This window comes from Berghia stephanieae, chromosome 2 (genome assembly GCF_034508935.2).
Source record: "Berghia stephanieae isolate SIO BIC M18660-M18661 chromosome 2, UCSD_Bste_1.3, whole genome shotgun sequence".
Lineage (NCBI taxonomy): Eukaryota > Metazoa > Mollusca > Gastropoda > Nudibranchia > Aeolidiidae > Berghia > Berghia stephanieae.
The window spans coordinates 64862212-64885289 of record NC_088361.1 but is presented as its reverse complement, the minus strand read 5'-3'; the positions used below and the strand labels follow the sequence as shown (position 1 = coordinate 64885289).

The following is a 23078-nucleotide window of genomic DNA, read 5'->3' as shown; positions in this document are numbered from 1 at the left end:
GCACAATTTTTAAAAGGAGGAAATTCCTCCTCTGGACTACAATATCGCGGATCCGAGGAAAACCATCAGCACTGATAAATATCAAGACATCTCAAGATCCCTACTGCATTGTATTTTAAAATTTCATTTAAAAAATAGAACATCTGATTTTGCACATAAGTAATGGAAATCAAGCTTGGATTAAAGTAACACATTAAGAAATTAAGATGACTGATTCTTATAAGAAAGAGAATTAATATTTTAAAAACACAAAAAAATTCTTTAACTAACCCAAACTTTCTTGTAAGCTTAACAAAGATAATCTTGGTCATTCTCCGGACATTTCCCTTGATAGCGATCTCTTCCATCCCTGCCAGCTGAAATGGTTAGAAAATAATATAATTTTGTATCAAAACAAATAATTTGTTTAAAAGAAAATACATACAAAGGTGGGTCTTAAGGCCTTATAAAAAGTAATTTTTAATTCAACATTTTCATTGTCATTCATCAGTTAAAGCAATTCATCAATTAGTTTATTATTAGAATCTTTTTAAAGTAGTATTTTGAAAACTGTCTAAAATATTTCCAATAATTACCAAATCTTTCAAATGGGCTGCCAGGACAGTGTTGTCAAAAGCTGTCAGAAGAACTTTGATGAATCCCACACCTGCCTTAATCACCTCTCTGTTCTTAGATTTGAGTAGAACACAAATGTTTGTGACTAAGAAATCTATTGTTGAACTAGACAGACGATCTGAAAAATATATTACAATATGATAAAAAACTAATTAATTTCATTGAAAGTAAAATCTATGAAAATCTGATGTAGGAGCAAACAGAAATCAGAAGAAAAAAATATATTTAAAAAATCGATGGAAGATTTCGTAAAGAACTTTGGGCACATCTTGTGGACATTGCCATATATAAAACATCATGCAAACTTTTAAACAAGAGAGTAGACAAACAAGTTTACCTTTGTATTCATACACAAAGCGGGTGAGGGCCAAGACTGTTGCACTTATCATTTCTGGAGAGCCCACAAGGCCAGCACTTAATCTACCCACAAAGTCATCAAGAACATCTGGGAATTAGATGGAAAACACTTTAAGCAAACTTTTAATTCACTAACAAGTTTGTTATAATTTGTATAATGCATGTAATCCAGCTCCTTAGACACAAAATTGAATAACTGTATTAGCCATGACAAAAAGCCACTAGCCTCCCTAAATCTAAAATAAAATGTATAAGCCATTCTGATTACAATGAAAATTTAAAAATCAGTATCTCATGATCCCAAGTGACTTGAAAAATACATGCATTCACCATATTATGACATTTTCACACATTGTAAGAAATTCACAGTTGCAGAAATAACAACATAAATGGACCATCAACTAGATTAATTATTTGTCTCATAGGATTGGAGCATTGGTATTTCAATCGTTTGCCAGGGCAGTATTAAAATATAAATAAAAGTAAGTAATGCCCAGGGAGCTTGAAATTAATCTATTCTGTAGATTAAAACAGAATAAAAATCCCTATTACACTGGGATAGAATAACCACACAGTACAAAACATTTTTTTTGCCAGATCTAAGACCCAACAACCTTACCATACAGCTAAAAGAACAGAGAGGGGCTAGAATAAAAGTCTTGATGTTAATGATTCTAACCATGTTCACATGAGGTCAAGTGCTCTTCCAATTTATCTAGAACGTCTCCTCCTGTGCAAGTGAAGTAATATGTGTAAAATAAATGCATATTTAAATAACCAACCTGCTTCTGGCTTATCTGGAGTCCACTGTAAAAACGTTTCTGACATTGCAATAATCAGATCATATGCTGCAACTCTTGCTTTGACGGCAACTTCCTTGGTACACACGATAGCCTGAGAGGAGAAAGATTCATTGGTTGAATTTACTCGTTCATAAAGACATCACCACAAAGAAATACAAAATGCTAACACTTAGTACAAATCTTTCTCTATAGCAATTACAATCTGCAGTTAAAAGTGAACACAAAAAAACACATATGACCATTAGCAAAAGAAAAAGAAAGAAAAAGCAAATGAAGTCAAAAATAATTTTAATGAGGAAAACAATTGTTTTGATAAAGTTGTGCAGATTTATAATGAAAAGATAAGCACAGCAAATTGAATATATATATAATATATATATATTTTTTTTTTTTATTATTTTATATTTTAATGAACATGATATAGTCTCAACAATATCTTCCATTTATGTACCCACTACAATATTTTAAGATTTATTGCCCACCTCTGGTATTGTCGACATCAGGAAATCAACATTACTCTCAGTTAATCTCTTGAAGATGTGAGCTAGACATCGCAATCTTGGCTACATAGAACAAAGGGAAAAAAAATGATAATTGATTATATACTGTGCATTGATTAATGCTCTGATCAAACTGGAAATAATAATCTGTATTAATTAGATGGAAAATTCCAAGCCATTTTAAAATAAAGTATCAATACAAAATGTTTAGATCTGATGATGTTCAAACTAGGAGAAAGATTTACAGATGAAGTAAAAACAAAACTGTTTTCATTCAATTTTACTTTTTAAAATATACCCCAGGAATATGAAACAATAGAGAAAAAAAAAAAGAAAAAAAAAAGCCAAAATTTTGAATTAAATCAATTCTCTTTGCAGAAACAGCAGCTCGTGTTTTTGCTGGGTTTTTTAATTTTTATTTTGGCCACAGTGTTGCCCAGCAGCGTTTCTCACAATACAGACTTCATGAGCATCTCTAAGTCATTAAATCCTATTGAAAATGGAAGTTGATGCACAACTACAAAGAATTTTGAAGTGTTATTTATTCCCTTTAAGGGTAAATTGTTGATTTTTAAAGTTAAGCATAGCGACAACAATATCTACTAAGAATTACGAATATTTAATTATTTACGTAGGTAGGTCTGTTTAACTCGATCTATTCCACTCTCCATATAGTTCCTCTCCATAAAACAAATAGAACCAATATCCTAAATGTTAAAATATCTTTTCTTTCTAAAAAGGAGAAATATAATGATGTAAAAAACAATCAACCCAACACTCACTGCTTTGGCAATAGGACTAGCCTTAGATAGAGAATCCACAAAGGTTTTCTGTATAGTACTGAACTTTGATTTGATGAGCTGCATACAATTATCAGATTCACTGCTACAAATTTCCTCTAAAATCCTGTATGCTTTCTTCTGAACTGTTCTATCAGACTTGGGAGCTGCAACCTTTACCCTCTGGGTACATAGTTTGAAAAGTTGCAATAATCGTTTTTCATCAGCATACGTGACCATGGTTCGCGCCAAATCTATTAGGGCAATACTGAAAATAGATACAAATGTAGATTAAAAAATCATCCAAACACTACCAGGAATAAAAACAAATTATATTTTTATAATTTAAAGGTCATACAATGCAAGTCTAAGACTTAAAATAGTGTTTGAAAAATTTTTTTAAAAATAATAATTGTTAATTACGAGTGTTTTGGGATTTGAAAGGACTTTTGTTTTTTCAAGTAAAAGCAACTATTAAAATTTAATCTCATCAATTAGAATTATCAAAATATATCCCAAAAAAAAATTAAAAGAGCGAAAGCTATTAAATAATTCTTATTCTAGGATTAGTAAAGTAGAGTGCGTTCACTAGTATACTCTTTGACTTTACCTGTTTGCAGCAATAGGTGGTAAAACCAAGTGAAAGATGGAGGATTATGACTAATATGTACTTCAAAATTATTTTTTCCTCACGATTAAATAGGGATATGTTAAAAACTGCTGAAAATGGCTCAACTAAAAGATCAATAAACAAAAACAATTAAAAATATTATCAACAATTTATTTTCTTTTTGGGATTATTAACAAGTTTTCATGACGAAAAGGGGCTTTTCCAGTCTACTGCTAAACCCAAAAGAATTTCTTTGGTTTATTGTTAAAATGGCCAAAACATTGATTTTAAAAAAATTAAAAATACAATGTTTCCTAAAGCTATACATTCAGCTCAGACTGAACTGAAACAGCACCCACAGTATGGAATTAGTACTGACAAGGAATATTTGGTACATCTTTTCATTTTCTATTATAAAGAACTACATACTTAAACATAAAATGATTGAATTAAGGAAGAATAGATGAGTGAGAGTTTAAGAAAAAAATATTTCAGAAATTAAAAGGAAAGAAGAGAATATAAAAACCTGGTTATTTCATTATAAAAATAAAGGTGGTATAATTAACAATCCCACAATAGATAAGTGAATTATTCACTGAACTACATGATTTTTAATTTAGCCAATTTTTATTGTATCAATAATAAAATAAATGTTACATACTTTCTGAATGAACTGAGGTTATCTTCATTCATCTTTTCGAGACATTTATCCAGGAAAGATGCAATCAGCTGAAAGAAAAATAATAATAACGTTTCTTAAATACCAAATGCATTAATGTTTTAAAGTAGTTGGAATTATATAATTGAAGTCAAAATGGCCTATACAGTTGAATGAACAGAAAGATGAAAACAGATTTCATAGAAAGGAAAGAAGAGAGAATACAAAACCTTAGTCATAACATTATTATGAAATGAAAGGATTGAAACGAATAATCCACTACATCTACACCTGTTCTCATAAAATTATGTTTACAGCAAATTGCAGTAGGAAAATTGAAGATATATAATATACATTAAACACATCTAAACATAGAAACAAACATTCTTACTCATATATGTGTTGAAGAAGGTCTTGAACTAGCAAATTCAATAAATGAAATAAAAGAAAGAAAAAAAAAAGATATACCTGAGTATCCGAAACCAACAGGAACTTTTTGGTTGTTTCTAAGACAGCTAGCCGAGTGCCCTTGTTGAGAATTCCTTCAGTGGTAAACTGATTAAACAGAATGGGAAGGTAATTTTTGGCAAAGCGGCCAATCTCAAGCCTGTCTACCTCTGAAACGATTTTATTGGATAAAATGCATTTAAAACATTGTTTAAAAAAAACGAAAATTCTGTAAAATAAAAAAAATTTAAAACATTATCATGACATCATTGGCATACATTTTTAAAAATTTCTATAGTGCCAATTTCACACAACAAACAGCTTGATGCAAAATATGAGTAAAATAAGTATAATAAATAAGAATAATAATATAAATACCGTACAGTAAGATGTTTAAAAAATAATCCTTACATTACTTTTACATTTCAATTATTTTTTAAAAATCATATGAAATGAAAGATTTGCTTCATCGTTTTCTGGCCCATAATTTCTTTTCAACAGACAGTCATAAAATTAAAAATGTTAAATTTCAGATGCTCTCTGATTCGTATCATGCTTGTCTTTGGTAGCTTTATGTACATGTGTTTTGAACATTGTGTTTTAGGTCATATTAGTACCAGTAAAGTGGAAGATTATAGGACAGTCAAGGGATAATACAACCACAACCAAATACTTTAGAAATATTAATTCAGCAAGCAATCCATAATATTGCTTGTGTGTGTCTAATCAGACTACTCAAAAGTCTCTTTCAGACACAAGCATCATATCAAGCCAATAGGATACATTCAAATGAATAATAAACATTACACAGGACCAAAGGCAGGATGCAGACAAAAGTCAAATGATCTCGCTTCAGAACAAGGACGATAATGTATGAAGATAGGGGATCGAAAGATATAGGGAAGTAGAGAAGTGAGACCTCTCTGGCTCTAAACGGATGCAAAGGGCACAATCCCGTTGGATTCAATTCTCACCATACCTTTATCCAAACTACAGTTTATCAAAGAGCGAAGTGAAGTCATCACATCTTTACGCAAATCTTCTCTGTTGTTTAGAGCTGTGCCCAAAGTCTTTGCAAGTCCTTGAAATGACTGAAATTGATAATTTGAGAGAAATGATTATATTAGCCTTCTCATTTCAAAGTAATAAAAAAATCATTGCAAATCTTTTCTTCCACACTTCAATTTGTCTTTTATAAAGTGAATTTATTTAATTTTTACTATTAGAATTATGTTGTGTTTTGCTTCTTTCTTTATTTCATTGTTGCATGGTAAAATATTTTCAACATATTATTTTACCATGCAACAATGAAATAAAGAAAGAAGCAAAACAAAACATAATTCTAATAGTAAAAATGAAATAATTTCTCGAAGAAATCCCATTACTTTCAAGTTGTTGGATTTCATTCCAGAAAATCTAGAGAAATCATCATACTTTGTCAGAGATGCCCTTTGCTAAAATAAAAAAAAGCCTGAAAATTTTTCTTGTAAAGAGCATATATATATATTTCATACAAAGCTTCTCTTCATCAAATGGTATCACCCTTAAATGATAGAAAAGACAAGCTTCCATCAAGCTTCCCCTTAATTGTTGCCATTTTAAACAATCAATGCTTTCATCTTTAAAAATGATCAACTCACCAATGCTGGACGAGGTCAGCTGGAAAATTTGGAAAAAGGTCATCCCTGATTTATTAACTAAAATATGAACATTTTCTGCAAATGTAGATGAATCATGTTACCCCTATTTCAAAAAAATTACCTGTTTCAAGTCAGTTGGGTGATCACAGAAGCCTTTCAACATGGACCAGATCTGTTGTTGAAGGGTGTCATATGCCTCTGATTCAGCTACACGACCCTCTTTGCCACAAGCTTCAGCTGTAGGGAAGGTAAATCAAACTCTTTTCAAATGAAATGCAACATAGCAATCTTTAAAATGAGTGATGCAGGCCCTGCCAGTAGCAAAGCCATAAATATGTATATTAAAAGTATATATACATATATTATTTGTATTATTATTATTATATATATAGTGAAAAAATATAACAAATTTGCCAGCCAAAACGGGTCCAACATTGAATGAAAACAGCAGTGTAGAAAGTGGAATAGATTATATCATGGCAATCCGGTTCAGATTGTGTATCTTTTTTTTTTTTTGAAAGAGCCAAAGGATATGTGGCAGTTCCAATGACGAATGGTGACATAAATAGGTCCTAAATTCTACTTACCAAGTACAAATCACATGTAATCCATCTCCATCTCCTCTTTAGATCTAAATATCTGCATTTATCAAGGAATGAAAACTATTGCAAGCAAATAAAAAAAAACTTACAAGTGCTTTTCATCTTGGCAGCCAAAGGCAAGAAATATGATGTGAAAAATCCCAATTCAGTATGAGTCACGTTATCTCTTATCACAGGAAGCAACCAACTTCGTGGAAACTCTAAGTTGTCGCTGAGGAAAGCAAAAAAATAATAAAATCATGACTACCTATGATAATTTATTCTCCCTCAGCAAACTAAAATTAATAAGCTATACCATAAGTTCATCTTGTGAAGAGATGTAATTCTTTGTTATGGAAAAAGCAACATGCCAACAGCAGACTCTTACTCCGAGCTTGCCAGGTAAAGACAGAGCCTGCTCCATAATTTGCCATTTTCATATTCTAAAGTATCTCAGCGTCCATTTATTTATTGAGGTTGGGGGAAGCGAAGGGTACTAATAGGAAAATAATACAAGATGCTACTACAAAATAAAACATTACTTACTCCTCTCCAGTTATCTGTAAAGGAATAGACTGTAAAACAAGTCTAGGCCCCATTGACTTCACAGCGGCACCAATAGCCTTGTCCATATCACCTTTGTAAGAAAAATGTGGAGTGTCCCGCAGATCACCCATGGACGTCAAGCACTGAAGAGAAAATAAAATAAAATTGAAAAACCAAAAGATAAATAGGAACAAAGAGAGAGAGAGAGAGAGAGAGAGAGAGAGAGAGAGAGAGAGAGAGAGAGAGAGAGAGAGAGAGAGAGAGAGAGAGAGAGAGAGGGGGGGGGGGGGGGGGGGAGAGAGAGAGAGAGAGATAGAGACAGAGAAACTTCAGTCATGGATTCAATTTGGTATTTACATGATCATATCAACAAAGCAAGCAGATATTCATTTTAGAGATAATATTCTATTTGGCTTATCTTATTCTCACCCACTGACAGCTCTATCTGATTTTAAAACACAAAATCAAATACATTCTTTTACATTCCAATAATTTAAATGAACTATCATTTGCATTACCTTCGTTTTACCCACATAAACCATAGCTGTTATAATGTGGATTAGCCTCTTAAGCAGATAACATCCGAATATATAGATCTGACTTTCAAAAGACCAGATTTGGCATAGCTCACTTTTTTTTATTTAATATTCATGAACTTGAATATCAAAATCGAATTGATGAGAATATACATTCACTCAAAAGCAAATCGATTTCTCAATGTAACTATAACACCAGATACTGGAGCCATTTTCAAAAGATAAATTTACAAAGTGTTGAAAACCACAGATTCTAAAATAAAATATGGCAATAATTACCATCTTGTCAGTTGAAACTTGGGAAGGGAGGGGGGGGGGGGTGAATACAGTTCCAATGTTTATTGCTAAGGCAGGTCTGACATTACATCTCCATACCCTTCAGAAAAAAAAAAAAACCAAAGTAAAAAGTCTACTTACTTTTGTTAGCATTTGAGGTGCAATTTTCCCAATGACCTGTGAAGATGAGAATTATGTTCAAATCAACTCAAACTGATAAATATCTGAAATATTTAGAGTATTGGTGTGGTCTAAGACAATCTTTCAGGCCATTACAACATCCAAGAACAGGTTGTGAGTATACTTTACCAAAGATATACAACAAAATAATGAATTACACATGACTTTAATATTTTACCATGGTGAAAACTCCGTGGCGAAAGTAAAACAAACTGAGAAGTTTGTTGCATAAAATTGAAATGTAATGCTCAAATTGATAATGAATTTACAGGGCTTGCAACGCTTCAAGATTATATCAGCACAAAAGATTAATTAAAATCCTTACATAAAGTTCATAAAAAAAATTGGTATTTGAGAAATTGGGAGTAAAACAGTGTATGTGACGTTTTGGGTTAATACGGAGTTATAGTTAGACACCGAAGCTCGCCTAACGAACGACTTGCCCAACACGTGACCATTTTTTTTCTCGCGTCCTCTCGTCTAATCTCGTCACTCCTGAATAGAAAGACAATGGGCGGAGCTCATATGATATAACGCAATGAAAGTTCTGTCCGATGACGGGTGGGGGGATATCACCTCTCCAAAACTTACCTTATTATATGAAATCTTGAGATTCTTATCGATTGCTCGTTTGACAGTTCGCTTGTGAACAGTTAGGAGACCATCTCTTGATTTATGGGCAGGCGGCTTTGCGTAAAGGCGGTGAGTGTTGTATACATCAAAGAGTACCGCTGACCGATGGGTAAATAGTGGTTGTGTAACCCAAAAGCCCTGCCGTCTCGACTGCAAGGTCTTGTATGTAATAGTTGCGTCACCATCTCAAGGCTCAGGAATTAATTAGTGAGCTGATTCAAACAATGTGGGTTTCAAATTTATCGTATACGTAATCATTTGGAAGCTACAGAGAAAGGTGTTTTTGTGTAATCCCTTTCACACACACACACGCGCGCGCGCGCGCACACACACACACACACACACACACACACAAACATATACAAACAATACACAAACAATACACATCTCTGGTCATCTATTGCCTATATTATTAATGTTAATATATACATCCCATGCTGATTGTCACTACCCCCCCCCCCCCCCCCCAAACAATTCCAACATCCAAGTACCAGCGGCCTTTTCTCTTTGATTTCGTATCATGGTCTACCCGAAGCCCAACACCTCGATCGTTTGTGGGTCAACCCACCCCCCCCCCCCTCCCCCCACCTTCCCCCGTAATCAATTTATAATTTTCTCTCTGTATAGAGCGCCACATGCACAATTATATACTATTGAATGACACTGACCTTGCCCCTCCCCTAACACAAGCCAACAGCAACCCAAGCTATCCTCTATCATGTGACCTTAGATCCGATGCTGCATACCGCTTGAGAGTCTTCACTATCCAGATCTCGTTCATGGTCACGTGAGAAGGCTATATCCGTTCGGGTTCGGCGTTCGGGTTCGGCGTTCGACCCGATTTCGTTAAAAGCCTAATATCAAAAGCCAAAGAAAAGGCTAATGACACACACACAAAGATGAGAAGATCAGAGACTTGGGGTTCAGCAATGTTTGTTGCAAACAACAAAGAAAAATACAAGACAAAGGTGACTTGATCAAGGGAAAAGCAGATATGTATATCCAGAGTCTCATAGATGCTCCAGCCCAGGTATTTCTACATAAACAGAGACACTTAACTAATTTTCAACAAAGGTGTACGAGAGAGAGAGAGAGAGAGAGAGAGAGAGAGAGAGAGAGAGAGAGAGAGAGAGAGAAAGAGAGAGAGAGAGAGGGGGCAGCAGGGAGAAAGCCAAAGTCTGACCAAAACCCAAATTATCTCCTTCAAATAAAAAAAGACAGAGTCAAATGATGACAATATCCTCAGCGGATCTCATTCATATAATCTAATGGCAAAAATATAGCTTGATATTCAACACAAAAGTGCAAGCATGAATTTCAGTTTTATTCCATATCACCTTTTAAAAATTTATGTAGAAATACCTGGGCTGAGCATCTATGAGACTCTGGATAACTTATTATACATATCTGCTTTTCCCATGACCAAGTTGTTTTTTTAAAAGCATATTGTAGTTTGAGATATTATGACATCCATCGAACTTATACTAATTGTGATAGAGATACTTACCAAATAACCAGTTGCCCATAACTGAAAGACTTGAGACCAAGTAGAATGAAACTGGTAACTTAGGCCTGTTGTCATAGCTTTCACAACTTTTTGCACTGAGACCATGAGAGGACTGTTAAAATTTTCATCACACAATTTGTCTTCAACAAGGGCTATACAGTCAGTCAGGAGAGACTGATGTAACAGAGGGAAAGAGGCAAACAGAAATAAAAAAAACTTTTTTGTTATAATATAAATGTAGATATCAAATAGGTCAATTTGTATTTACTAACAACTGACATATTAGAATTTATACTGCAGTAACACAAATCTCACTGGAAGTTATTAAAGAAACTTTGCTTACTTAGAATCTCAGTATCTTATAATACAAGAAGCACTAACTATATATTAATATTATTCAATTTAAATAATAAAAAAGGCAGCAGAAATGTAGGATCTCGAAATACAATGACAGGAAAGTATTCTGTGATGAATTTACACCTAGTGGAGAAGGTGGCTAACAACAATTTATGCCTTTTTCAGTGACAGAAATTGATATAAGGTAACTTGGCTCAAAGATGGTTTTGAAGAATCTTTTTTTTTAAATCTTTAATGTGGACTTAACAGAGGTACAAATGCCTCTGATCATTCTATTAACAACTCCCACCATACAGAAATTTTGTCAGGCTTTATATTCTCAAAACAACCCGGTATAAATGTTCATATACATATGCCAATGTTTGAATATAACTATTGTAACATTTTTGAAAAATAGCAAATATAAATGAAACAAATCAAAATCATTCGTACTTTCATTGATGACACAGCAGCAGATGCTACATCTTGCCTGTCCGACAAGAGACAAGTCATACATGTGGAAAACAATTTCGGCAAATGGCCCAAGCACATGTCCCGATTTCGACTGAAAAATACATTTTATAAATCAATTACAAAACAAACATACCAAAAAAACAAAAAAAAAGTATCGTATAAGCTAAATTAATAAACATAAAATGGCATCAGTACCTGAAAGCAATATTCCTCTCCTATCCAATAAGCCATTAAGTGATTTTAAAGTTTGCTCTGTTTTATGGGAAGTGTGTGTGGGGTGGGGGGGGGGGGGGGGGGGGAAGGGCTGGGGCTTACAGACTGATTGGGGTTAAAGCAGTTTTTATTCCAAATGTACACATCTTCTGATCTTCCTTAAATATTGTAAATAAAAGATGACTTTATTCAGATATTGCAATGATTACTTCATTGATTCCTACCTGGCCAAGCAAACAGCAGCTGACTTCATGAGAGTGAGCCAAGCTATCATAGGCTGGCTGTCATTTTCTGATGGCTGATAGTCATACAAAGCCTGAGGAAACCAGAAACATGAAATCAAATTCTGCACAATATTTACCTGGCTTGATGGAAGGTAAGTAAAATTTCTAAAGTATTGAAGACAACCTTTAAGGCCACATCAATGTCTAGGGTAGGCCATGAACATATCACAGATGTACTAACAGAAACAAACACATATACATTTGATTTTCATATTTTACCATTGTGAACACCCCATGGCATTAAGATTGGGATGTAACGTTTAAATAAAAATAATAATGCCATAAAAAAAAATAATAAATATAAATTGCCTGCCTTGCAGGAATTAAAGAAAATCCAAAAAATCAGAAGGAAAACATAAATCAATAAATAAAACGAAAAACAAAAATAGAAATAACAAATAAAACCGATAACTTTAGATATATTATTACAAATATTCACATTAAAGTCCAGTGAGAGCAAAAATTAAACTTTTCTACTCAACTAAGGTATGAATAAATGCTTGGCCGTATGCATTGAAGCATATTTGCAAGTACACACACACAAAAAAAAAAAAAGAAAGAAAGAAAAGTAACAAGCAATTTGTAATATCTGTACTTCCATTTGACCTTATGAAGAAAATTTAAAACATTGAAACAACGGAAATGGCCTATAAAAAAGTGTATATATCTAATTAACCCACTGACAAAATGAACTTCTAAAAAATTATGTGAAAATTATCAACTGTTATCTTACTGTGAGAATTTGCCCATTCATCTTTGCTGGGAGGGATTTGGAATTGGGATTGGAAAGGAAGAGGCGATACAGAACTTCCATACAAGATGAGCGGACAATCTGAAAAATATTTTGTTTCAAAACATCCTGATTTAATTTGAACTCATTACACATACATAAGACAGGTTTTATATAAAAAAAAGTATCAAAATGTAAAATTTGGAGTGAAAATGCGATGTCTAAAAAAAATTTTTTTTAATTGAAAAAATATGAAGGGCTATGGACAAACTTTTAGAAACCCTTGATAATGGTTGAAGAACTTCATTATGGATAGTTAAAACAAAATAATTTGTTATTCCTGATGAAGAACTTGGAACAAATGAATCACTAAAAAAGACAAAATGGATTGTAATTACCAAATCTGTTAGAGTCATTAGCCTGAGCAGGACCTCACACAAAGATTTTGTCTCAGCGAATGGAAACAAGCCTATAATTTCTTTCAGTAAAGACAGCACATGAAGAATGTCGACCCTGTTGCTCAAGCCTGAGGAAATGTAGAGTATAGTCTGCTTGAATATCCTTTTCAATAGAAAAACATTTGTATAACTGGATCAAACTCCAAATAAAACCAATTAAATAATATAATATTTACTTGATGAGTATTTTATAAATAACCCTGAACACACAAATCTAAAACCCGTTTCCCAAAATGGATTATAAAATAAAATAATTCTCAACAGTGCACTCTTTTGAATATTTAAGAAAACAAAACAAAACGAGTGCTGCGAGTTACCACCAATAAATGAGACAAAATTCATATGATGACAAAGACAATGAAGACCATTGTCCAACTGTTCTATGTTTAAGTGATGAAATTAAAATTAACCCCATAATTGATCAATTTAAGCTCAATTAAAACCAAACCAAATATCATACCTCCGGATGATTCGATTTCCTTTTGACAGTGTTTGGCTGTGATGGAAGCAGCAGGATGAAACTGAGGTGCATCATCATCCTGCATGAATATACAGCCTCGAACCACTATCATTATGGCTTTCTGGGCTGCCTTCCGTAGCTGTGGTAGATGGCAATGGTAATAATTTAATGAGAAAAATGATAATCCATTAACGAAAAAATTCCTTGGTTCACAATATGACATCATCATAACACCTAAACACTGTCCAGAAGATAATTGCCATGAAAACAATATTAGAAGTCAAAACCACATGAGGAATAAAGTTTGATTAATTAGTATTATAAAAAGAATAAATATAACCTGAGAATATTAACTGACCTTGGGTTTCTTGTGTGTGACAAAAGCAAGAAGGGCTCTATGAGCTTGTTCTGTAGATGAATCCGCCCAAACACTTGGTGGTTGAACTCTTAGAAGACTGGCCAAGCAAAGCAAGCTCTGGGGAGGAGTAAATTTGTATCAAACAATGAAGCAACTTATAGGATTGGCTTTTGTCTTTAACAAACCTATATTACAAAGATACATATTCAATTAAGAAATAATTTTGTTTTTAAATTTGTAGTTGAAATATTGTCCTAGGCACTGACTAGTAGATGACAGGAATTCTGGTCACCAATTATCAAGATAAAGAAGATTTCATAATTACTTACTGGCTTCAATGGAGAAAGATTATTCGTCTTCACAGATTCAGTGATAAGAGTCATAAGGGCTTTCAAAACTTGTCCAAAACTGCTTTGCAGCACAGCAAAAGGAACTCTGTAAAACAAAGGATCAATAATACATGTGATCACTGAAACTATGAAACAAACTATTAGTGGAAGCAATATAGTTAATCCGATAGAAGAGGGGTGATTTTGAGATGAAGAATTTAGATAATTGAAGTATGGTGGCCAACACTTAATAACCGACCTCTTACATAAAACATATTCGGGCCATTAGCATTACTAGATAAAGACACCAGAAGGAAGGTTTTGAAGGAGCTATAAAAAGTAGTCATAAATAGGATCTTCCAGCTACATTTAAAAGGAGCATGAGTCAAATAGTTTTTAATATATAAGTATTAGTTTCCTTCAGCAGGAAAATGTTAGCATTCCTGATCATTTAGGAGATAATCATAGGTATCACAATAATAATGAGATGACTTGCTTGTTGGGACAATCAATTATTTTATCCTATAAAAGACACTAGAGCTTGAGAGTTAAACGTAACTATTCTATTAAAATCTACTTTTATATCAAATTGTACCCAACCAAGTTATTATCTCATATGCCTAGAATCTACAGACTAGACTACAAATCTAGAAAATCTGTCCCCAATTTAACAATTCAAATTAAGGAGACATAATTGTTCTTGATAGCGTTAGTTTAAAAAAGAAAAATTTATATTCTATTCCATAATGTTATACAAAAATCTCTTACTTTTTAATGACAATACTCAATAAATGAACTGTTGCCATTTTGGTCTCTGGCTTATCAGCCTCTTGCAAACTTGTGACCTGAGAAATCAAAATATATGGAAAGTAATGGAATGTAAAAAAAATATTAAATGACAACCATGAATAATGAGTTCAATTGTCACGATTACTATATTTAAATAAATAATAATTATGCCCTTCCGCCACGATATCATAAGATATCGTGAAGTGGAGCTCGAACCTGGGACCTTCCGGATCACAGTGCAATGCCTTAACCACTCAGCCACTTCGCCTCCTACATAAACATCATAAATAAAATTAAGGTGGGTTTATTTGACGGTATAAGCAGCAACATCTACCAAATTTACAATACACGAGCTATCACTATCACCGAAATATGAAATCATAACCCCAAAGACATTGATAATAAATGACAACAACAATATGGTGATCGATTCAGGAGTCAATTTGAAGTTAGCCAATCACCTTTCACATATTCTGCTTTAACAATCTCCACCATGCAATGTACACTAACTCTATTTATGCAACCCTTAAAATTCAAAAACAAATTTTAAGAAAGAACACAGGTGAGTGGGTTTATCTATCAAGAGAACTGCTATTTATACTTACAAGAACTGCAAAATATTGAACATCTTTTCCTTCCCCTCCTTTTTCTTTGATAACCTCTGTCACAGCTGCTAAAACAGCCAAGATCTAGAATCGAAAGAGAATTTGGTAACATTGAACAAAAATATAACTCACAATTGAACATGATAGCAATTTTTAAAGTAAAGAGACATATAATTATTATTATCAGTATGAAAATCAATATCATTCTTATCCCTCTTAGTTCATACCTCTTTCTGGATGGCGGAAGTAGAGTTGATGTATCTGTGGACTTTGTTGAATGTGGCATTTGTGCATCCAGTCATGTTAGTTGCCCAAGTATTGAATGTTGTACCTCCCACAGATGTGACATCATCTTGAATCATGGACTCAGTAAAGCCACCAGTAGCAGCATTATGCTTTTCTAAGGTTTCTAATGTCAATGCTGATTGAGAACCTATGGTATCAGAAAAAAGAAAAATCAATTTTAGAAACCATAGTACAGACAATTATTTTATCTTTTATCAGGAAGCAAATGGAGCAAGACTCACTATCATTTTTCATTTTACTTTTGGGAATTCTTGCTTAGATTAGCCTTAGCCCTATTAGAAATTGTTACCGAAACGAAGTTGATGATGATGGTCATATTAATTTTGTCAACCCTGTGATTAATATATGAGATTGTCTTATTCATAGACCGGGTTATGGATAAAAAAAGGGGGCCTAAATATCATTCACTAACACATTTTTTTCATTTTCATACAATTTTGAGAATTAAAAAAAACTTTTGTAACGCACATAGAAACACAAAAGGAAATGTACGGTCCGATAATGCTGGGCATGTTTTCTTGTCTTGAAGGTGGGAGGGGGAGAGGAGAGAGAGAGAGAGAGAGAGAGAGAGAGAGAGAGAGAGAGAAAGAGAGAGAGAGAGAGAGAGAGAGAGAGAGAGAGAGAGAGAGAGAATTAGTTGCATTTGTGTATGTATACATTATGTGTGAGCTTGTGTATGCGTTCAATTTTATAACATTCTGATCACTACTTCTACCAGTTATTATATTTAAAATCTGTTTTATTTCTATAATAGTAATTATAAAAATTAATTAATACTGTCTTTTACAAAGTCGTGATAACGTCATATAATTTGTAATTTATCAATAATTTTCATGTGACATATCATTTAGCTTAGTTATAAATGTATTTTTATATAATGATATTCTTGATTTCGTCTGTACTAAGTGCCTCGTGAGACAACAGAAAACTCTTATGTATTAATCTGTCCAAGTAGATAGAAATTTCCTAAAACGGGTCTGATTATATTGACTTGACTTCATCACAGGCGTGTTAAGCGTGATCACTGACAGTTGGGTGATGATGAAAACTTCTGGACGTTGTTTTGTGTCCATGGGAAAGACATTTTACAAATAGCTAGACTCAACTGGTGCGGTTTAGAATCTGTGAATGGACATGGCAGTGATGGACATTGCAAGAGTGTCAGTACAAAAAGACGCACTGTATGAAAAGCAAGCTTGTATCCATGCACACCCACATATACACGCAAACACACAATACAATGTAATCAAAGATTTGTTGAGATAAGATAAATGTTAAGATTACAATATTTATTTTAAATTTATTATTTTTTTAAATTATGCCCTTCTGCCACAACATCATAAGATATTGTTGCCTTGGGATTCCACGAAGGAATATAAATAATTCATCAAACAAGATGTCTGACGTCAACAGGAATCACCCATGTTGTCCAAGTGAACAAAATGGGGTTAATAATTTTGCCCAAGGAAAAATATGAAAGTGCCTGAAGAGGGACCTTACGGGTTACAGTGCAATGCCATAACCACTCGGCCAATTAAACAAGGAGAATAATAAAACAAAAACTTCAACACATGACGGAGAAAATTAATGCCGGGTATTTATTGACCGATTATGTTCTAAATGGGATGCACGGTGAGAAAATTATCAATTATCACAACATACGGTCGAATAATGCGAAAAGTTATCGCACTGCACGGTCGAATAATGCAGAAAATTATGGCATCGTATGGTCGAATAATAACAGCCAGAATAAATTGGTCGAGGATAGCCAAATTAGCACAAATGATGACATATAATCAAATCCAATTAGCACTTTAAAAAATTATTTTTGTCTTTTTCTAAAGAATGTTACAAATTTTAGTACTGCGAATAGAGGTGGCCTTAAAAATTATCTGAAATAGGTGATTTTACAAACTTCTGCTCTCCGAAATTGGACTGTTCGTCCGTCAAAATCAGAAAAGTGAAAATCGATCGGAAATAAAGGAAAAGAATAATAAATTAAGAATGAATGCATGGACATGAAAACGCTACTTAAATTGAATAATTTAAACGGATCCCTAATCTAAAACAGAAATAACTTACATTAACGGTATACATTTAAGATATAAAGCCGTAAAGTGTTGATGCGATTGATGAAGTTATCCCTCAAGTTAAAAAAATTATGCAGCAGACGACAGGAAGTGAATTAGACCTGTAAATGAGCTCTATAAAAATTTACTGATACTCTTTGTAATTCGTCGTAGCGGAAAATCCAACGAATCGAAATGAAAGGTAAACAGCAAGCTCGCTTGAGCAAAACAATGACAGAAAACTAAATTGCGCGGGAAATAATTAGGCTACTTACCATTGTTCCTTATAATTAGGTACAAAATCAGTTAAGAAACTAGAAACGGTCAACCAGTTTGTTTACAATGTGAGGCAATCGAGATGATCTGTCGCAATCCCTAACTTTCGATTTGAAGGTGTCTACATGATGTACTTCTGGCTTTCGCATTTTAATTTTACTTCCTTCCAGGTAAACGTGGTCAATTTTGGCTTAGGCGAAACAGTGAAATTTATCGCTCAGCGGCCCAGTTAAAATTGGCTATCATTGGGATAACGACAGGTTTGGAAAGTGAAAAAAAAATTCACGAAGACTGTGTGAAAATACACTGGGATGTGTTCAGAAACAGCAAATTCTAAAAAGTGCCTTTTATTCTTGGCAATATATCTATCGTTAATATAAACGGCCCATGAGCTACGCGTAGCGCTGTGGAACATTCCTAATTACTTTACGGTACGGTCATACAACTACGATTCATGAATTCTTTCTTTATTTCTTTTTTAAAAATATTTGAATTTGACGAATTGACTGATTTCAGTTAATTGACTGAGAATTTACAGGTCTAGTGAATCCGTAAGAAAATGGGAACTTTCTGTTATGAATGGCGGACAAATACCATTATTCAGCAAGCTCCAGCTTTTGAGTGCTGACATATATCGTTCTGAAACTTTTAGAAAAGCTACCTTAACTTTAACATATTCCTCAGAAGAGTGATTTTTAAAAATTAAGAAGTAGAAGTAGAGGTAGAAGAAGGGCCATCTCCAATGTAAAATTTATAAGCGGAAGCGTTAAACTCTCTTTAAACAATGATTTCTCAAAATAATGAAACTGAAATAGCAAGATAATAATTCAAATAATATTGGCATGACTGTACTGTATGCAGAATGTTATGCCCTTTCCAATGATGATATTAAAATAAGTATAAGAGTTAAGAGTTGTTGCCATTTCATTTCATTTCACTCACTGAGAATGAAGAATGAATATTTTATTAATAAGAACGTCGGCTTTCAGAAATCTTCGCCTTTTTTCAACTCGTGAAGACTACTTCTTGCAAAAACAAGGGCCTTCTCTTTCTAAGTTAGGCACTTTAATAACTCCAGTCCAGTGGCCGCCGATAGGCTCACTGTAAGGTGAAACTCGTTTTTTGGAACTTTATTTTTGACCCTTTACTGTTTTGGTCACCATGGCGTTATTTGTGAACATATGTGACTAACTTTGGTATCATTATAAAGGGCACAAAACGAGCTTTCTAACGGTGTATTTCATTCTTAATTCCTGATTGTATTTCTCAGAAAGCTTATGTGATAAAAAATTATAAATTTTTGAATTATAAGAACTTTTTAAATTATGGATACATTTTAATTATACTTCATACATCGATAGACAATTAATTGAAGAATGGCTGCGGTTATTCAGAGTCGACTCTGAATAACTGTCTACGGTTATTCAGAGTCGACTCTGAATAACTGTCTACGGTTATTCAGAGTCGACTCTGAATAACTGTCTACGGTTATTCAGAGTCGGTGAGTCCACTCTGAATAACTGTAGACAGTTGACTCTGAATAACTGGCTACAGTTATTCAGAGTCGGGGAGTCGACTCTGAATAACTAGACAGTTATGAGTGATGAATTTCCAGTTACCAACCACACGGTTTTTCTGTTTTTTTCTTCTCTCCCACCTCTGTTTAACCCTATGGGAAAAAATCTTTTTACTTTTTGGTATTTTCTTGTCTCTTCTGTCATGGCAGTTTTTTGCATCGGTGATTTGCATTGCGGCTGCAAAATTTGCAATTTTTTGCAAATTGTCGAGATTTTGCACCCAAAAAAAAAACAAAAGAAATATTTTTAAAAATATAGTGGGGACCGGTGATGATAATCTTCCGCGGATTTCTGGGAAATAGGATTTGTTCATAAATGTTCCGTTGTTTTTTGTCATGTCAAACATTTTCTGCTCAGTGGTAGTTCAGGGGGAAAAAAACAATAATATGCCTTCTATCATTTTTTGACACCTCTGCTCAGTTGCATGAATTTTGGTGACACTCCTTTATTTATGACGTTAGTCTAGACACGCTGGCGCAAAATGTCAAAGGCAGCACAAGACCCATGGTGGCCATGAATGAGAAGATGATCGAAAGGGAAGGGGATGGTGCAAATGGGTGTAAATATGTGTGTACTTTTTTTAGCTGTAACATGATAATACATTCATTTGACGATTTTAGAAGGTTTATAAGCGTGTCTTTTTTTTTTCTTCCTTTTTAAGGTTTGTTTTGTTTTTGTTTGATTGTTCTGAATTTGTTTATAGAATTCATTACAACTTGTGTCTAATTATTAAACAATTAAAAAAAAAATCAATTCATTAATACTCTCTCTCTCAGCCACCTTTCTATCTTCATATTATGTTTATAGATATTATTTGGTAAAAGAGAGATAATAAGTTAGGCTGATCGATTTAAGAAATGATTGTTTATAAGCTAATTTAAATTGGTAGCGTCAATTGCCAAGGACCTTGACAATTGTCAAATCGTCAATTGCCAAGGACCGTGTCAGTTCATCAACTACGCATGTGTACTTTTAACTGCCACGGAGTACCTTTAGTGTCACGAAGTGATGTATTGCCACATAGTGATGTTATTAATATTAATTCTCTCTTTTACTCTCTCTCGCTCTCTCTGTCATTTTCTCTTTTTTTTTCTCTCTCACACACTATCTCTCTTTCTGTCTGTCATTTTCTCTTTTCCCTCCCTGTGCCATTTTTTCCTTTGTGTGTGTATTTCTCTGTCATTTCCTCCTCTCTCTCTCTCTCTCTCTCTCTCTCTCTCTCTCTCTCTCTCTCATATTTCCTCTTTTTGTCACGGACCTTGCCAGTTGGTAAATCGTCAACTATTTAGAATTAACTGCCACGGATTTATCTTGTTGCACAAATGTTTTACGTTAATTGTTCCTTATTAAGACGATGTGCAGTATATTTCCATTAAAAAAAAGGAAATCTTACTTTTTTAAATTTTTTTTTTAATCTAGGACTTGACAGGGATTTGCCACTTCATTCTTCTGGGTTTTTTTTTTTTTTTGCTGAATCCGAAATCAACAGCAAATTTTGTTTTGATTTTGATATTATTTTAACTTGTCTTGGAATTCGTGAAAAGACATAAAAATTAAAAACAAATGCCAACAAGTTTTGACTCGATCCTTTCCACAACGATTGACAAGGAATGAGTGAATGGCATGGAAGAAAGTAGAAAGTGATGTGATTCGAGATTCCTATGCGCGCAAATCGAGGCTCGACTGAAATCACCACATGCAGCTGAAGAGTTCCAATTTGACTCCTTGGCAGTTGATGAACCGTCAACTACCAAGGACTCACTCCTTGGCAATTGACACTTCCATTTAAATTTGCTTTGTTGATGGAATATGATTTGCAATTGATTTATAAAAAGATTCTTATTTATAAGCGACTGAAGTTGAAAAATCGCCAAGTTTTAAGAATTTGGCATTAAAATTGCCAAAGTCACAAAATAACCGTAGTAAACTGGTATCAAATTGAAACAAACTCATCTCGCAAGAACTCAACTCGATAATTCGATAGGCTACTCGGCTCTAAATATCTGTACACATTGATGGTTATCCAGGGTCGACTCTGAATAACCATCTACAGTTATCCAGAGTCGACTCTGAATAACTGCCTACAGTTATCCAGAGTCGACTCTGAATAACCACTTCGTTGAAGAATATCTCTGCCAAATTTCATCAAAATTGATACTCTCGCTCATTATTTTATTTTTTCCGCCATCAACCCCACTTTTTAGGACAAAAACCTCATATTTTTTCCCCTTTTCATTTATCCTTAATTTTTTCCATACTTTCCATCTATAAAAATGATTTATATGAAAATAAAGCTTATTTTCTGACCATTAAAATGATACCTAACACTAGCCATTTATTTTTTAATTGAAACAAAATTACTGAAAACAATAAGTGGGCCATGTTGACTGTAAAACTCAAAATTTCCCGATCGCCGCGAGATGCTGGTTTTGAGGCAGCAGTGAGATTACAGATTCTTTCTGTAAAATTGACAAAAAATTTCAATAGAAAAATATAAATAACTCCGGAACCGTAGGTCGTAGAGAAACAAATAAGGTATCAATTTTTTTGTTTTTTCAAGTCCCATCCCCCTGACTGAGTCAAATCAAGATATTTTGAGTTTGAAAATTTTATCAAAGTGCCTATCTAAGTCTAAGTCCTACTCTAGGAGTCCTAGTCTAGTCAGTCAGTCAGTTCAGTAGTTGAAGTGGATCGATCAGATTACCAAACGAATTTAACTCTACGCTGAAAATTTAAAAGAAAAAAAATCCTTTGGATTACATACCTGACAGACCTTTACTTATATTTTTAGACAATGTATCCTGGCTCTGATTAATAAACTTGGGACCAAAGCCAAAACCAAGATTTTTCTTCGCTGCCTCCCTGAAGTGTTTGGTTGATGGATTACTTGATGAACTTTTTGGCATCTTCTTCTTCTTTCTCAGTTTGTTTCCAGGTTTGGCGGCTTTCTTTTCTTTTCTCATATTAAGTTTTTTCATTTTCGAAGTCTACTTTGCTCTACAAAAATCAAATAAGTAAACACAAGACGAAACTACACGTGCACATTTGTTGACAGTTTAGGCGACATCGGCTTTATTGCACTTCTGAAAGATGGCGTTGTTAGTTTCAAGCAGTCCCCAGCAGTAGTAAAATATATGAGTTTAAAA

General features: G+C 33.6%; 1 protein-coding gene across 1 annotated transcript in view; it reads right to left on the bottom strand.

The window, feature by feature from the left end:
* LOC144965351 (RRP12-like protein) overlaps positions 1–23050 on the bottom strand; it is a 32645-nt gene extending 9595 nt beyond the window's left edge. The window contains exons 1-25 of the mRNA XM_078900601.1: positions 22697–23050; positions 15932–16137; positions 15705–15788; positions 15079–15155; positions 14311–14416; positions 13982–14098; positions 13624–13762; positions 13104–13231; positions 12709–12807; positions 11916–12007; positions 11458–11569; positions 10669–10842; positions 8490–8525; positions 7537–7679; positions 7101–7222; positions 6531–6646; positions 5749–5860; positions 4791–4939; positions 4326–4393; positions 3058–3322; positions 2258–2338; positions 1755–1866; positions 953–1060; positions 576–733; positions 271–356 (exon numbers count right to left, since the gene is read on the bottom strand). Of these exons, the coding sequence (XP_078756727.1) occupies positions 271–356; positions 576–733; positions 953–1060; positions 1755–1866; positions 2258–2338; positions 3058–3322; positions 4326–4393; positions 4791–4939; positions 5749–5860; positions 6531–6646; positions 7101–7222; positions 7537–7679; positions 8490–8525; positions 10669–10842; positions 11458–11569; positions 11916–12007; positions 12709–12807; positions 13104–13231; positions 13624–13762; positions 13982–14098; positions 14311–14416; positions 15079–15155; positions 15705–15788; positions 15932–16137; positions 22697–22910 (3104 nt within the window). The 5' untranslated portion in view covers positions 22911–23050. The remainder of the gene's footprint in view (positions 1–270; positions 357–575; positions 734–952; positions 1061–1754; positions 1867–2257; positions 2339–3057; positions 3323–4325; positions 4394–4790; positions 4940–5748; positions 5861–6530; positions 6647–7100; positions 7223–7536; positions 7680–8489; positions 8526–10668; positions 10843–11457; positions 11570–11915; positions 12008–12708; positions 12808–13103; positions 13232–13623; positions 13763–13981; positions 14099–14310; positions 14417–15078; positions 15156–15704; positions 15789–15931; positions 16138–22696) is intronic.
* Positions 23051–23078: the final 28 nt, after the last annotated feature.